The 17428-nt window shown below is 40.8% G+C and overlaps 1 protein-coding gene across 3 annotated transcripts in view; it reads left to right on the plus strand.

The window, feature by feature from the left end:
* The window catches only part of ULK4 (unc-51 like kinase 4), a 160054-nt gene that overhangs the window by 31694 nt on the left and 110932 nt on the right, over positions 1–17428 (plus strand). For all 3 annotated transcript variants that reach the window (XM_035128823.2, XM_035128825.2, XM_035128824.2), the window contains exons 20-23: positions 3626–3787; positions 10917–11099; positions 14653–14780; positions 17224–17357. In XM_035128823.2, coding sequence (XP_034984714.2) covers positions 3626–3787; positions 10917–11099; positions 14653–14780; positions 17224–17357 — 607 coding nt within the window. The remainder of the gene's footprint in view (positions 1–3625; positions 3788–10916; positions 11100–14652; positions 14781–17223; positions 17358–17428) is intronic.

The following is a 17428-nucleotide window of genomic DNA, read 5'->3' on the forward strand; positions in this document are numbered from 1 at the left end:
CACTTTTCGACGATATTCTAATTTTCCGAGTTTCACCTGTATTTGAAGAAAAACATCAAGCAAAACATTTCTTCTTCTTTGGCGATCACTTGTAGCCAAGTAAGATTGTCTTCCATGAACACAGTTTTAACAAGGAGTCCGTAAGTGACTGTGAAGGCCAATTCAGGATGCACACGTCCTTCCACAGTGGGGACATAGGTTTCTGGATAGGAGTTGATCAGGGTTTGCACAATTCTCCCTTTCGTCCTGAGTTGGGCATCTTCAAAGTCCATGATACCTTTGGTAAAGACTGTTCTTCAATTGGAGAGCTCACAGGCCAGTGTTTCCCAATTGTTGGTGTTTATATTACATTTCTAAAGATTTGCCTTTGAGCGAGTCTTTAAACTTCTTTATCATTTACATATTTGTATGAATGAAAGATAATTTCCAGATACAGGGAATGGTTGGATTATTCTGAATATCTGCATGGATTATTAAAACAGAAATCCAAAAGCAGAATTCCTCTGGAGTCTGTCATGGGCCCAGTTACTGTTAGAATGCCTTTTATTTTAAGGCTTTGATGAAATAAGCAATAAAATTAAATCATTGGTTAGGCATTAGAAATAATCTAAAAAGATATATAACCAGGAAAAGGAGGCTTGACTTGAACGTCACTGTGAATGAAAAGGCTAACCTTTTCTGTCTCAACGGCCACATTAAGGATTTGCCACCTTTCTGAGAGTTTCATACCAGCCAGAGCCCATTTCATATGTGAATACTCTCATATCAACACACTTCTATTCATGTGCATGCACACATTCAGCAGAGGGATCGGCAGACATTCAGCTTCTATATACACACAGCAGAAGAAAGGAACAGACAAGATCTTGCACACAGACACAGAATGTGTGGAGGGAAACAGACTCGCCAAACACACACACGTTCAACAGCATTTGTGCTCTTTAAGGCAGGGCTAGTGTAGGAAGGTCTCCTGTTGTTCCAGCACTCCACTGGAGAAAAGAAACATAGGCCCTTCGTACCTTTGAAAAAGGGACGCGGGTGGCGTTGTGGGTTAAAACACAGAGTCTAGGGCTTGCCTATCAGAAGGTCGGCAGTTCAAATCCCTGTGATGGGGTGAGCTCCCATTGCTTGGTCCCAGCTCCTGCCAACTAGCAGTTCAAAAGCACGTCAAAGTAAATAGGTACCACTACAGCGGGAAGGTAAACGGCGTTTCCATGTGCTGCTCTGATTCACCAGAAGCGGCTTAGTCATGCTGGCCACATGACCAGGAATCTGTACGCCAGCTCCCTCGGCCAATAACGCAAGATGAGCACCACAACCCCAGAGTCGGTCACGACTGGCCCCAATGGTCAGGGGTCCCTTTACCTTTACCTTTGAAAAAGGCCCCAGTCTCTAGTGGCACCGTTGTTAGGTATCAAACAGGGAAACAGAAATAAATGTTTCATTTTTTCCTAAACCTCTCTAAGAGCTTTTAAGAATGGCCCTATGCCAGAGTGAGTCCCATTGATCTCAGCAGGGCTTACTTCTGAGTAGATTTCAGTTGGATTGTACTGTACTGTAAATTGGTGAATGTGCAGCACAATGACAAATGAGATTTTTATACTATGACTATGGGGGGGGACATGATAGACATTTATGAAATTACGCCTACCATGGTGAAACTGATTAGAAACCATTTCCTCCCCCTAGTAAAAGTCATTCAGTGAAACTTGGAAGAGACAAAAAAAATAAGTTATTTTACACAACACACAATTAAGATAAGTGGCTTTGGAAGTGAACTGTACAAAATGATGACGCCATCTTGCAACTGGAACTTCTCTGGCAGTATCTGTCTGGTCACTGTCAGAAAGGGCCAGATGGAACTATGTCTGGTCCATTTGGGTTTTTTTCTTATATTTCTAAGGAGAGTAGTCTGGCAATGGTGTGGAAGAAGTGAAGGTGCTGCCACTACCACTCCCCACCTGTCCTCCTCCTCCCTGACTGTGCCCACTACCAATGTTAGACCTGAGTTTAGAATGCCATGATAGTTGGAGCTGGACTGCTGGCAGAATGAACAGACTGTTGCTTCCCTTCTCCTAATTTCAGCTTTCAGGATGAGGCAATTATTTCAGTTGTTGTGAACAATTAGGTGTTGCCATGCCATTCCCTACAGCATTATAGTTTCTTAGCTGCCATGAGAAGCAGGTGGTGTGATTTTTTCCAGGGCTCTGTTAGGGAAAGGTAAAATATGTGATTGTTTTGAACATTTTAATTTCTGCTTAACTAATAGGTGTTTAATATCTCATGAATTATTAGTATTGCGTAACTAGAATCTGATTAAAAAGTATGTTGAGCATTCTGTTTAGTTGGTGTTTATGAACTGTACAGGACAGACCAAAGGTTTGAGGAAAGCTATATAATCATGTCTTACAGATTCATTTTTGTCAAGCAGGGTAGCTTATATACTCATGTTACGACAAAAGGAACCCTTCAGTATAAGAGACCAAATATTAGTTTAGGTCAGTCTTCCTTTCCAGACGCTAATTAAGCAGAAAATGGCACAATCTTCCTGCTTATACACTGTTTGATAATAGATCCCAGAGGGGCTTAAGAGAGCCTATCTCAGGTGGCAGCAAATTGAATTAGTCTGACAGCCTCATTGAGTTCATGGAACGCAGTGACAATCCATGACCCTTTTCCAGCCAAGATGCTATGGTTATCTGGTCCAGGGCATGCTTCGTCTTGTCATTGGCTGCCATATGCAAACTAAAGAGAACCTTAAAGAATATATTTGACTGCACGTAACCTAAATCACTGCCTTATGTTGCTGGAGATACATTACTGGTACTTATAGTAACAATTGCTATTTGTTAATTTTTTACTTTGGTTTTGATCTATTTTGAAAGTACCGTAGTTTTAGTTTGTGCTGAATTAAAGCAAAATTAGAACCCCAAGTGATTTAATTATTACACTTTAAATAAAGATTAATAATATTAAACACTTTCTCCCCCCCCCCAATTTTTATTGGTGGTTATTGTTTCTCAACAATACAGTCATACTGGGAATGGATCACAGCAATTTGTAGTGCTGTGTCATATAGTTAAAATAAATAGAGTCAGAACAAAACTAAAAGGGGGAAGCAGGTTTATAAAAATAATTTATTTAATTAAAAATATATCTTCCTCCCTTTGCTTTCCCACGAATAGTACTAAGTCTCCAGTGCCAAAGAGATGTGGTCTTCCTTCATCCATTTGTGTTCTTTTTGTTGCCATCTACGAGGCAAAGAAATGACAAAATAATCCTAGGACAGTTGTCAAAATTGTATGGCAAAGCAATGCTAAAATGTCTGCTTTACTCAATTGTTTTAGGATAATCCATTCCATCTTGTTGAAATGTGGACTTCTTTGTTAGGAACTGGTGTAGTAAACTAGAGTTGATGGGTCACTAACAGTTGATAAGTGGGAGTTATTTTACTGAAGAAATAACATGTAAAGCAAAGTGGTTTGAATCTGCCCTTATGGAAAAAATAGAAATAAATTATTATCCAGAGGTGTGGAAAATCATGCCCTAGGGATTTCCTACATGCAATCTTTCCCTGTATCAATCAGCAGTTGCTATAGTTTGAATTTAATTTTTCTCTTTCTAGGAAGAACGAGTTGTAAACCATATGGCAGCAAAGATTGTTGAAAATGTATGCTCCACCTTCTCTTCTTATGCTCAGGGATTTATTACTGGAGAAATTGGACCAATACTGTGGTATCTTTTTACACATTCAACCATAGATTCTTTGAGAATAACTGCAGTTTCGGTAAGCAGATTTTGTTCTTTAAAAATAAAGGTGTACATCATTCCTAATTTTTTGCTTCATTTCTTCTCATTTTTTAAACTAGGATAGGTTGGAAATTTATTCTTTATACTAAGGCAAAACTACCTTTGGATGCAACTCATACTCATTTTGAAGAAAATGGTTGGTTATTTAGTTGACTCAACAAAAAAAAAATTCTTCCAAGCTGTCTCTCATCTTCCTTAGGGTTGAAATATACGTAGTAAGGCATATTACTGTTGTGTTGGCATTTGGCTTTTTGCTCTCCTATTCCTAATTTCAAAATGAATTCCTGCTTTGCAGGGCGTTGGACTAGATGATCCTAATGGACCCTTCCAACTCTTGTTGTTGTTGTTTAGTCGTTTAGTCGTGTCCGACTCTTCGTGACCCCATGGACCAGAGCACGCCAGGCACTCCTGTCTTGCACTGCCTCCCGCAGTTTGGTCAAACTCATGTTCGTAGCTTCGAGAACACTGTCCAACCATCTTGTCCTCTGTCGTCCCCTTCTCCTAGTGCCCTCAATCTTTCCCAACATCAGGGTCTTTTCCAAGGATTGTTCTCTTCTCATGAGGTGGCCAAAGTATTGGAGCCTCAGCTTCACGATCTGTCCTTCCAGGGAGCACTCAGGGCTGATTTCCTTAAGAATGGATAGGTTTGATCTTCTTGCAGTCCATGGGACTCTCAAGAGTCTCCTCCAGCACCATAATTCAAAAGCATCAATTCTTCGGCGATCAGCCTTCTTTATGGTCCAGCTCTCACTTCCATACATCACTACTGGGAAAACCATAGCTTTAACTATACGGACCTTTGTCGGCAAGGTGATGTCTCTGCTTTTTAAGATGCTGTCTAGGTTTGTCATTGCTTTTCTCCCAAGAAGCAGGCGTCTTTTAATTTCGTGACTGCTGTCACCATCTGCAGTGATCAAGGAGCCCAAGAAAGTAAAATCTCTCACTGCCTCCATTTCTTCCCCTTCTATTTGCCAGGAGGTGATGGGACCAGTGGCCATGATCTTGGTTTTTTTGATGTTGAGCTTCAGACCATATTTTGCGCTCTCCTCTTTCACCCTCATTAAAAGGTTCTTTAATTCCTCCTCGCTTTCTGCCATCAAGGTTGTGTCATCTGCATATCTGAGGTTGTTGATATTTCTTCCAGCAATCTTAATTCCGGCTTGGGATTCATCTAGTCCAGCCTTTCGCATGATGAATTCTGCATATAAGTTAAATAAGCAGGGAGACAATATACAACCTTGTCGTACTCCTTTCCCAATTTTGAACCAATCAGTTGTTCCATATCCAGTTCTAACTGTAGCTTCTTGTCCCACATAGAGATTTCTCAGGAGACATATGAGGTGATCAGGCACTCCCATTTCTTTAAGAACTTGCCATAGTTTGCTGTGGTCGACACAGTCAAAGGCTTTTGCATAGTCAATGAAGCAGAAGTAGACGTTTTTCTGGAACTCTCTAGCTTTCTCCATAATCCAGCGCATGTTTGCTATTTGGTCTCTGGTTCCTCTGCCCTTTCGAAATCCAGCTTGCACTTCTGGGAGTTCTCGGTCCACATACTGCCTAAGCCTGCCTTGTAGAATTTTAAGCATAACCTTGCTAGCGTGTGAAATGAGCGCAATTGTGCGGTAGTTGCAGCATTCTTTGGCACTGCCCTTCTTTGGAATTGGGATGTAGACTGATCTTCTCCAATCCTCTGGCCATTGCTGAGTTTTCCAAACTTGCTGGCATATTGGGTGTAGCACCTTAACAGCATCATCTTTTAAAATTTTAAACAGTTCAGCTGGAATATCATCACTTCCACTGGCCTTGTTATTAGCAATGCTTTCTAAGGCCCATTTGACTTCACTCTCCAAGATGTCTGGCTCAAGGTCAGCAACCACACTACCTGAGGTGTACGAGACCTCCATATCTTTCTGGTATAATTCCTCTGTGTATTCTTGCCACCTCTTCTTGATGTCTTCTGCTTCTGTTAGGTCCTTACCACTTTTGTCCTTGATTATGGTAATCTTTGTACGAAATGTTCCTTTCATATCTCCAATTTTCTTGAACAGATCTCTGGTTTTCCCCATTCTATTGTTTTCCTCTATTTCTTTGCATTGCTCATTTAAGAAGACCCTCTTGTCTCTCCTTGCTGTTTTTTGGAAATCTGCATTCAGTTTCCTGTATCTTTCCCTATCTCCCTTGCATTTTGCTTGCCTCCTCTCCTCCGCTATTTGTAAGGCCTCGTTGGACAGCCATTTTGCTTTCTTGCATTTCCTTTTCCTTGGGATGGTTTTCATTGCTGCCTCCTGTATAATGTTACGAGCCTCCATCCATAGTTCTTCAGGCACTCTGTCCACCAAATCTAAATCCTTAAACCTGTTCCTCACTTCCACTGTGTATTCATAAGGGATTTGATTCAGATTGTATCTTACTGGCCCAGTGGTTTTTCCTACTTTCTTCAGTTTAAGCTGGAATTTTGCTATAAGAAGCTGATGATCTGAGTTACAGTCAGCTCCAGGTCTTGTTTTTGCTGACTGTATAGAGCTTCTCCATCTTTGGCTGCAGAGAATATAATCAATCTGATTTCGATGCTGTCCATTTGGTGATATCCATGTGTAGAGTCGTCTCTTGTGTTGTTGGAATAGAGTGTTTGTGATGACCAGCTTGTTCTCTTGACAGAACTCTATTAGCCTTTGCCCTGCTTCATTTTGAACTCCAAGGCCAAACTTGCCAGTTGTTCCTTTTATCTCTTGATTCCCTACTTTAGCATTCCAGTCCCCTGTAATGAGAAGAACATCCTTCTTTGGTGTCATTTCTAGAAGGTGTTGTAGGTCTTCATAGAATTGGTCAATTTCACTTTCTTCAGCACCGGTAGTTGGTGCATAAACTTGGATTACTGTGATGTTAAAAGGTCTGCCTTGGATTCGTATCGAGATCATTCTGTCATTTTTGAGATTGCATCCCATTACAGCTTTTGCCACTCTTTTGTTGACTATGAGGGCCACTCCATTTCTGCTACAGGATTCTTGCCCACAGTAGTAGATATGATAGTCATCCGAACTGAATTCGCCCATTCCCTTCCATTTTAGTTCACTGATGCCCAGGATGTCGATATTTATTCTTGTCATCTCATTTTTGACCACATCCAGCTTACCTCCACTCATGGTTCTTACATTCCAGGTTCCTATGCAATATTTTTCTTTACAGCATCGGACTTTCCTTTCGCTTCCAGGCATATCCGCAACTGAGCGTCCTTTCGGCTTTGGCCCAGCCGCTTCATCAGCTCTGAATCTACTTGTACTTGTCCTCCGCTCTTCCTCAGTAGCATGTTGGACGCCTTCCGACCTGAGGGGCTCATCTTCCAGCGTCATAACTTTTATATGCCTGTTGTCTTTGTCCATGGAGTTTTCTTGGCAGGGATACTGGAGTGGCTTGCCAGTTCCTTCTCCAGGTGGATCACGTTTAGTCAAAACTCTCCACTATGACCTGTCCATCTTGGGTGGCCCTGCATGGCATAGCTCATAGCTTCTCTGAGTTATTCAAGCCCCTTCGCCACGACAAGGCATTGATCCATGAAGGGGCTTCCAACTCTACAAGTCTGTGATTCTGTGTAATGGTTGTTTTTATTTTAAATCAAAGTCACACTTTTGCTGAGGTCTTTACTTGATTTCCCAGGAACTACTCTTGTTCAACTTAAAAGATCTAAGATATGATTGTCCTCTCCCCCCACCCCACAGTCCCCTGAGATGAAATGGCTAACTTATTGATTAAAATTAGTTTGTAGAAAAGTAGAAATTCATTAATGTAAATAGCATAATTCTGGTTCTGTTCATCAAGCTCTTCAGTCTATATTCTTTATATTTGATTCCTTGCTTTTATAGCAAAGATTTCTTAACCTATCAGATTTCTTAACCTACAGTTTAGAAGAAGAGTTCAAGATACAGAACTGCAAAGTCATTTTGATATGATTAGAAATCCTCGGCTTTCACCTTTGTTCTCCCGCATTAAGCAACAATATTTTGAAAAACAGCCTGCAGGCCTGGGCACAGAAGAAGGGTACTCATTTTTTTAAATAGACCTTTGTTTTCAGACAAATGTCATATGTATGCAACAACAGGTAGAAGGGAATGTTCCTTACTGAACTTTGCAAGACAGTGGTGAAGAACTGCTCCATCATTTGTTGAAGCATCAACTGAGTGATAAACATCTCAAGGTCCTTCTAGGTTCTCTTCTCAAAAACGGTTTTCAACATTGCACTTGTAAAATGAAAGTGTAGCCCAAAGTATATATTTTGTTGGTCCGTCCAACTTGTGCATTTTTGTTCGTGCTGTTTCTTTAGCATGGCTTATTGTAAATAGCAACTAAAATTAAGTCCAAATTTGAGATTTTATTTTCTAAGTAATTTGTTTTTATTAAAATATGCTAAAAGTAAAAATGAGTTACTTCTGATGTTTCCCCCCGTTTACTTTATTGCGTCTGGGTAGCTAAATAAAAACCTTACATTTTCAATATGCATTTTAGAATTACAAAGTTGAAAATCTCATTTTACCGGTAATTGTATTTGAACAGAAAATTAGAGGAATTATAACTGGAATTACGCTTGTTCTTAATGCAATAAGAAAAGTTAAGGTAGCACTTTTTCAGGTCAAACTAAATATGCTGTATGCTGATTTGAAACCTCCTTATAAGCTAATGCCATTTTCCATTTAGGCTACAGTGTTTTGGATAATACTGTTTTCCCATAGGGCTTGCATTGTATTTTTCTATTCCCCCCCCCAAATAAATAAATTAAGTTATGACATTTTTATTTAGTATTATGAGAAGTTTCCCCTGATAGCTTTGGCAAGTTTACTTGGAGAAAGTAATCACTGTGTTTTCTTAGAGCAATGTTTATATTAAAAGAATCATGCTGGTGGTGTTATTATTTCTGAAATCAATAATAAAAACGTATTTAGGAAAGTCTTTATGCCAGAAGTACTAGGTATGTAGCCTGTGGGTTGAATAGCAAATATCACTGCCCTCTGCCGTCTTTTAACTGTCGTGGTTGATAATCCAGAACTATGTCACAACAATTTCTGTTTGCTTTGCAGTGTAACCTGCCTCAGGTATGTGTCACAGACATACCTTCTAACAAGACTGAATCTTTCATCATCTTGCTAGTGTCAAAATCAAAAATTATTCAACTAAATTTTAGAATCATTATTACAAGATGGATTTTTATGATTTGCCTCTAAATAAGCAGCATATGTTTGCCCTTGTTAGTCAAAATCTGTTTGAACCTATAATCCTTTAAATCTTTTTAATGGCTACCCCTATGCAAGCATAAAGCTACTCAAATGTGGGCTGATTCAGTCTTGAAGGGGAGCTCATGGTTTGTCAGCTCACTAAAAATATAATAGTCTTCTGCATGTACGTATGTGCAGTTGAGTTGAGGAGCTGTCAGTAGATCCAAGTGGGTGGCCTTATGCAAAATATTAATGTAGAAATGGTCTGTGGCTTACTATTTTTATTTCTTGTTATTTTTGTTACTGTTGAACTTCACTAAGTTTCCAAAAGAAATACAATCTCATACAAATTTTAATCTAAAATAGGATCCCAAACAATGTTGTTGCCAAGATTTCAGATGGAACTCCTCTACCAACCCTCTCGATTCTGACTGGGAGCCACCACAGCATTTTACAGCGGCCTCTGTTTCACCATACAAGGATTTCTTAAAATTGAATAGGCATACTGTATATGCCTATGTCCAATATGGAAGAGCAATGAGAGCTCACTCCGTCGCAGGGATTCAAACCGCCGACCTTCCGATCAGCAAGCCCAAGAGGCTCAGTGGTTTAGACCACAGTGCCCCAGCTCCTGCCAACCTAGCAGTTCGAAAGCACACCAGTGCAAGTAGATAAATAGGTACCGCTGCGATGGGAAGGCAAACGGCGTTTCCGTGTGTTCTGGTTTCCGTCACTGTTCCATTGCACCAGAAGCGGTTTAGTCCTGCTGGCCACATGACCCAGAAAGCGGTCTGTGGACAAATGCCGGCTCCCTCGGCCTGGAAGCGAGATGAGCACTGCAATCCCCTGGGTCGCCTTTGACTGGACTTAACCGTCCAGGGGTCCTTTATCTTTTATCTTACCAATATGGAACCTTATTTAAAGGACAGGTATAAGCAACACAGGTCAAGTAACAGATATAAACAACTAAGGGATGCTTAAGTAATTAAAGAAAGGAGACTGTTCCCATTGCTTTGCTGGAACAAGGCTTAATTATATCCAGCCTGATTTCTTTTAAACCTGGGTTTCTGGTGCTTCAGGATGAAGAGGAGCAGAATCCAATGTCAGGAACTGCCATTGTCAAAGAAATAGAAGATAGTTATGTTGCGCCAGTGCCAGAAGAGAAAAAAACTTAGAGAATTCCCCCCCCCCCCCAAAAAAAGACCAGAGGCAATTGTACTTCATCCAGCAGAGCTTTACTTGCTACTGAAGGCAAATTAGCATAATGGTGACAAATCCAGTACATTCAGGATTGGCACAGTCCATAAAACTCCAGTTGCAGCATTTACAATAACTTATAATAAGTCTAAACCTTAGCACTAAGCATACTATGTATGGAACACCACACCAGAAGGAAGAGAGCTAGAAAGAGAAAGTAAAACCCAGGCTCCTGGCCTATATTTATAGTCAGCATGACCTTAATTGGAAGAGATAAGAGAACCAGATCAAGCTAGCTGTACACTCAGCTTCTCTGAAGGTATAACCCAAACAACCATGAAGCTTCTTTCATACAGAGAAGCTTCCAGAAACCTTTTGAATGAATTAGAATAGGAAAGATCTCTACACATCAGATCAATACTTTCTGTACTAAGAAATGCAAACTGACAAGTAAAACAATGATTTGTTTTGTATTTCAATACACTGTTTAACATGTTAAAATTAAACATAGATTTTTGAAGAAAGCAAAATGCCAAGTTAGGAAACAGTGTTGTTTCACTACTTAAACCTTGGAACTGCTTTGAGGGTTCTTTAAGATTATAAATTAGCCTATAAGTTTAATTAAAAGAAAAAAATATTGCTACAAAGTATGTATTTACATTTATTAAACTGAAAACATTCAACAGAGTGTTTTGTTTTATACAGGCATTATGCAAAATTACTCGTCACTCACCCAGTGTTTTCCAGAGTGTGATTGAAAAGGTGGGATTACCAGCAGTGATACATTCACTTGCAACTGGAATATGCAAAGTTCAACAGCACATGATGACTATGTTCTCTGCTATGTTGTCATGTGGAATCCATTTGCAAAGGCTGGTTCAGGAAAAGGTTTGTTTTAAATATTTTCTTGTGTTACAAATATTTTTCATAAACTTTTTTTATTGGCTGTCACTATGTGCTGTACTAGATTTTAAAGACATCTCTATAAACTGTCTATAAATTTTACAGTAGCCAGTTCATATTTTAGTTTTAAATAAACAGGCATAAGTAACCTTTCCATTAAAGTGATTTTCAAAAATTTATCATACAATAAAAACATAAAATAATAGCACTGCAAAATAAACAGTAGGGGTCAAAACAAAGTAAGAGAGGTGTGTTTTGCTTTCCTCCTCCCTTCCCTAGATGCCTAGTGATATGTGTGATATATTGCTGTTTTTCGCCACCCTTGGGAATGTTTTTCTATGGAAGCAAATAAATTATGAGAAGGAATAAAAACAAAAGAAGTTTTCCTGCATCTGATGTTATTAGATATGAAGGGGGGGCTACCACAGCCAAGGAACTGTGCTCAGTAGCCACACTCTACCCTGTGGATAGTCAGTCTTATAAGCAGACAGGCAGGTATGTGGCTTCAGAAACCCCTTATCGGAGAGCAACAAGAAATGTGTTCTCATCAGAGGAAAGTTGCTGTGGTTGGTTAAAAAAAACACAGATTGATTCAGGGAGGTCTATCTTAGCCATTGAGCTGTATGATTTCCCCTCCACACACTTTGCAATGGTATCACGATCCATGCAGTTGTGTTTGTGTTTCTGTACTGCTCCAGTGTAGAAGGAATACTCAGTAACATAAAAAAGAAAGCACGTGAAATTGACAGGGATTTCCTCCTTCTCTAGAGAAGTCCAGGGAAGCCTAGTGAAACCTTAACTAGTATTGCCAAGTTCGAAGGACTGCATGTTAGCTGCCATTGTCATCTTACTAAAGTTATTGAAATGTTGCTTGTGTGATATTGCTGTGTAGGTCTGCATGCCTGCCTAGAAAGAGAAACAAAAGTTCCAACCATATGTATTTTCCACTTGTGAGGCTCCAGCAGCACTCACTTTGCTATTCTTAGACCATTTTTATGATTGAGACGTTAAAAGAACTTCCTAGGCTTTTCTAAAGTTTGCTCACTCCCCGTTAAACTGTTTTGGGAGCGGTTTCCCCCCCCCCCCTTTGAGGGGCTAAATTTTTAGGACTTGCATAGGTCTGCATGCATACCTTGTGGTTGCCTCTAACATGTAGCACCCTCCCTCTTTCTCTAAGCTCCCATTTTGGCTGAATCCTGCCACCCCATCCCCCCTTTTGCTTCTTGGCATCAGCCTCGTCACTGCTTTTGCCTCCAGAAGAAAGTGCCTTTCACTGCTATTCATAAGCTTTTCAGCAGCTCATCCTGGGGGATTGATGGCTTATGGATTCTCTAAATCAGTTTGGAAGAGTTTGCTAGGAAGAGGGTACAACTGGCCATGTCCTGAGCTCCAGAGGACATTGTTGGGCTTTTTTCCACACTGCTTACCCCTTCACCTTTCTGCACAAATAAATACCTGCATATGCAGACTCCCCCCCCCCCCCAGTGTTGCTGTTGGAACCTCACCTCCTTTCCTTTCCTTTCCTTTCTTAAATAACATAAATTCCCCAAGCCTGGGTGCTAATGTTCTACCTACATAAATATCAGCATACACCCTGAACTTCACTAATAGAAGGAATAATAACTGAAATAAGCTGAATATAAAATAATGAGGCACAGAAGTTGACATGATTTCTTTGCCAAGTCCCAAAAGGTAGAACCGATCTGTATTTGAATTGCTGCTGAAATTCAATAAATTCAATGAGCTGTAAAGTATGCCTATTGATAATGGCCACAAGGAAAAAACCAATGAGAAATGTATGAAGACAACTACTTCACCCTGGTCCTTCCCAAGCACCTAAAAGGAAAAAAAAAATGAGTGCAACAATTGCAACTAAAGTTGTACTGCCATTATGCTATCCTTAAAGGACCTTAGGCCAATTTGTAAGTGAAATGTCTTACACAGAAAAAACTTTAGTAAACTGGGCTCTTCTTCTTAACCATACAAAAAAACTATGGTTGTAATCTCTGCATTTATTTGATTAGATGTTGGTAAATGGGTTTTTTAGTAGCTTTGTTTTTTATTTTAGAAAATATTTTTGGGACTTTATTATAGTTCTTCAATAATAGAGAATATTTTTCATACAAACTTTGGCCTAGAGTGGGTGGTTTGGGGGGATTTAAAAAGTTTAGGGAAACTATAATTAGACTCTTAATTCTAGCATTTAAAAATCTTACTATTATAAAGATCTCAAGAGTAAAGGAGTACAAGAGATTTCAGGGTAGTTGCATACTGAGGTAGTAGAAGTTTCCAATGCAAAAGACTACTGCATATCCTTGGCATAATTAGTATATATTTATTTGAAATCTACCACTTTGTAGTTTGGGGGGGGCAGGAAATCTGAATAATGGACATAATTTTCTTTCTACTTTGTATACATTATAAATATGCAGATCATAAAATATACTTTGAAGTTTGTTTGGACACAGTTGTTGGGTCTTCAGCTAGTCAGGTGACAGGAAGGAGGGCATGATTCACTCAGGCTTCCTGTTTCTATGCTTGGTCTGTGTGATTCCATCCCACACATTACTTTCTCTGACCATGTTTGTGGCGAGAGACATGCCACATTCTTACCTTTGAAGAGACCTTTACCCAGTTTTTCACAGTGAACCTGTCAGGCTGCCAGAAAAGCCCCTCCGTCTGTTGTCTGACACTGTAAGCAGAACCAGGCACAGTGCTTGCAGACCAACACAATAGATCAACGCCTTCCTCACACTCCTACATCCCTTCCATTCCACGGAGGACTGTCCACCTAAGATCCAACATACTTTCCACTATTCACAAACCAACCCACCCTCACCAACTTCTTACATCCCACCTTCACCACTACCCCACCCCAAATCCCCCACCAAATAACCACAAGACAAAAATAAATACCATCCTTCAAAACGTCATGAGATATGCCAGTCATGGAGGGGGGGGGGAACAAACAGAATAGATCATGGATCGGGACACGGTGGGGGCACTCACAGGGATTAGCCACAACAACGTGCCACACCCACAAACCCCACCTCTGCCACGAGATCCTGTAAAACAGGGGGACTCTGAGGCTCAGGGGGATCCGAAGGGGGGCTATTACCCTCCATTTGACAGACTAACACACGCGTGCAGGGCCAGCTAGTAGAAGATAAATTTGATACTATCTGTTAGTTTTTGGAAGATTGTGTATGCATTTTCCATGAAAGACACAACTTCATGGAAAGTATTTGCATTACAGTTTGTGTTGTCACAAAAAGAAGTGTGGAAAACAATTTAAAGGGAAATCATAGCCTCCTACCTGTGGGTTGTGGCAGGCCTGTGCAGGCTAAAACTGGTGATGTCTATAAGGTGGACCACTGCAGGGCAGAACTTTTATCTCACGATTTCCTTCTGTAGTTTTGACTTGTGAAAAAATACCATTAGTAATGCACTAAAATGATAGGGAGAGGGGAAGAGTCAAGTTATATGTATTCTTCTCATTGAAACTGTGTTTCTCTCTCCCCCCCCCCTTTCCAACCAGGACCTTGTGACTACAGTTATTCGAATGTTTGAAAGTCCTTCTGCCTCCATTCGAGCAAAGGCTTTTTTAGTCTTGTTACAAGTTTTAATTAATAATAAAGAGATGCTTCTTCTGAGCTGCCAAGCAAGGTAAAGTGATGCTCTAAGCTATTATTGGACCGAAAGGTGTGTGCGGTTAAAATTTTACTCTGGGAATTGTATCATGTTTCTAGCAACAAACTTGTTACCTTCCAATGCTGAAGGCATGGTTGCTTACCTGGTGGATTACAAGGCAGAACTATGAAATCACTAGTACCGAATGAGCATCCTCTGATTGATCAGAATAAAGGAGAAACCTTTATAGACATGGGAAAGACTGCCAAGCTACTCTGAGCAAGTCAGAAATTGAGCTATGAAGTTTTGATCTCTTGATTGCCCGAGAACATTGTAGGCTATAGTCCAAGCCCCATTTTGCTTCTCACTACTTGATATTTGACAATTGAAAACTTAATACAGTTACAGGCAGTTTATTGGTCTGGGCAGGGGGAGCTGCAATATTGAATCTCCCGGCAGCACCACCACTGCTACTTACCGGTAGGGACAAGGTAGCAATGGTGTTAGGGTTGTGAGGCAGCAACTGCAGGGCCAATTTGGTGCAGTTGTGCCCATACAGCCTAACCTCATCACTGCCTTGCCTCTTCCCTTGCTAGTAAGTGGCAGCAATCAGTGGCGGAGCTTCATGCTCCGGCACTGGGGGCGGAGAGCAGGTGGGGGGCTTGGCTGATGCGCATTCCGGGGGCGTGGTGCACCACCCTCAGGGGCGTGGCACCCAGTGCGGGTAGGGGAGCTCCGTTGGCACTCCACCGGGATCGTGGGGCTGGGGGCGGTGTGCTTCCCCGCTCCCCTGTTCCTCCATCAGTGGCAGCAGTGCTGCTCTCTGGGGGCTATTGTTGCAGCTCCACCCTGCCATGCAAACCACTTTGGACATACTTTCTGTTGCTTCTTTTCTTTGTCCTTTTATTGCTATATACTTGCCTTGCCCTAGCTGGGTAAAGGTAAAGGTAAAGGGACCCCTGACCATTAGGTCCAGTCGTGACCGACTCTGGGGTTGCGCGCTCATCTCGCATTATTGGCCGAGGGAGCCGGCGTATAGCTTCCAGGTCATGTGGCCAGTATGACAAAGCCGCTTCTGGCAAACCAGAGCAGCACATGGAAACGCCGTTTACCTTCCCGCTGTAGCGGTTCCTATTTATCTACTTGCATTTTGACGTGCTTTCGAACTGCTAGGTTGGCAGGAGCTGGGACCGAGCAACGGGAGCTCACCCCGTCGCAGGGATTCGAACCGCCGACCTTCTGATCAGCAAGCCCTAGGCTCAGTGGTTTAACCACAGCGCCACCTGGGTCCGCCCTAGCTGGTTACTAGCTCCTAATTTCTCTCCATACTGCTTTTGCTTAAACCATAACTTCTCACTGACTGATGATAATTAGCTTGACGGACTTTTTGCTTTGTTCCTACTTGCAGTGCTTAAACTTCATTAGAAATAAAGTATAGAAGAAGTTGTTTAAAATGTTAAAGTTAATAAATTGTTTCCAAGACTATGCAGTTAGTTTTAGATCCCTGCATCTGTATTAAGGTTGGTTCAGATATAGCACCAAACTAAGGTTTGGTGCTATTATCAGGCTTGCTTACTTCTTCTGAGCTACTGTGGTCTTTTTAGATGTGTGAGTCATACGTATAGCCAAAGCATTTTCAAATGTGAAGCATTCAAAAAAACATAGTAAAATTTAAAATATATATTCTATTTGCTATGCATTCTGTTTCACCATTGCCTAAGGGTCTATTGAAGTGATTCTCTTCCTGAATGAATAGCAATCACAGTGGATGGGTTTTTTAAGATGCTAAGGGATTGCTCACCCAATTAAAGCCTGTAAGATTTAGTATTACAGTACTTTCTTTGGTATGAAGAAATTATAAATTAACTTGTTAAAGAAGGACTTTTATTCCTCTTCAGTCTAAAATAAAATGTGAAAACAAGGTGATACAATTACAGTGGTGCCTCGCTTAGCGAATGCCCTGCTTAACGAAATATTCGCTTAACGAAAGGATTTTTCGAGCAGAGCTTGCCTCGCTAGACGAATGCCTTTTACGAAAAATTCGTCTAGCGAATCGCGGTTTCCCATAGGAATGCATTGAAATTCAATTAATGCGTTCCTATGGGCAAAAAAAAATTTCAAAAAAATTTCAATGCATTCCTATGGGATTCGCTAGACGAATTTTTCGCTATAAGAAAAGACCCGTGGAACGAATTAATTTCGTCTAGCGAGGCACCACTGTACATGCAATGAAGGTTCTCTTATGTAGAATGAATTTTAAGAGCCATTCTGCAATCCTATACCCACTCTCATGGCAGCCTTCACCAACCCACTGCCTTCTAGATGTTTTGGGGAGCAATTCCCATCAGCTCCAGCCAACTTGGCCAAAACATCTGGAGGGCTGCAGAAAGGGGTATGCTGCCTTATGGAAATTCTTGTAGCAGTCTTTTGAGAGAAGTATCATTGTTGTGTTATATAAGATGAATTTCTGTGTGTGTAGATTGGTGATGTACATTGAAAGAGACAGCAGAAAGGCCATGCCAGGAAAAGAGCAGCAAAGCAGCAATGAATACCTGTCAAAATGCCTGGATCTTCTCATCTATCACATTGTGCAGGAACTGCCACAAATTCTAGGTAAATTCTGCTGCCTCGCTATAAAAGGAGGTAGAGGTCCCCTTTGCTCTTTTCTTGTGAAGCACTTTAGA

Source organism: Zootoca vivipara, chromosome 12, assembly GCF_963506605.1.
Source record: "Zootoca vivipara chromosome 12, rZooViv1.1, whole genome shotgun sequence".
Classification (NCBI taxonomy): Eukaryota; Metazoa; Chordata; class Lepidosauria; order Squamata; family Lacertidae; genus Zootoca; species Zootoca vivipara.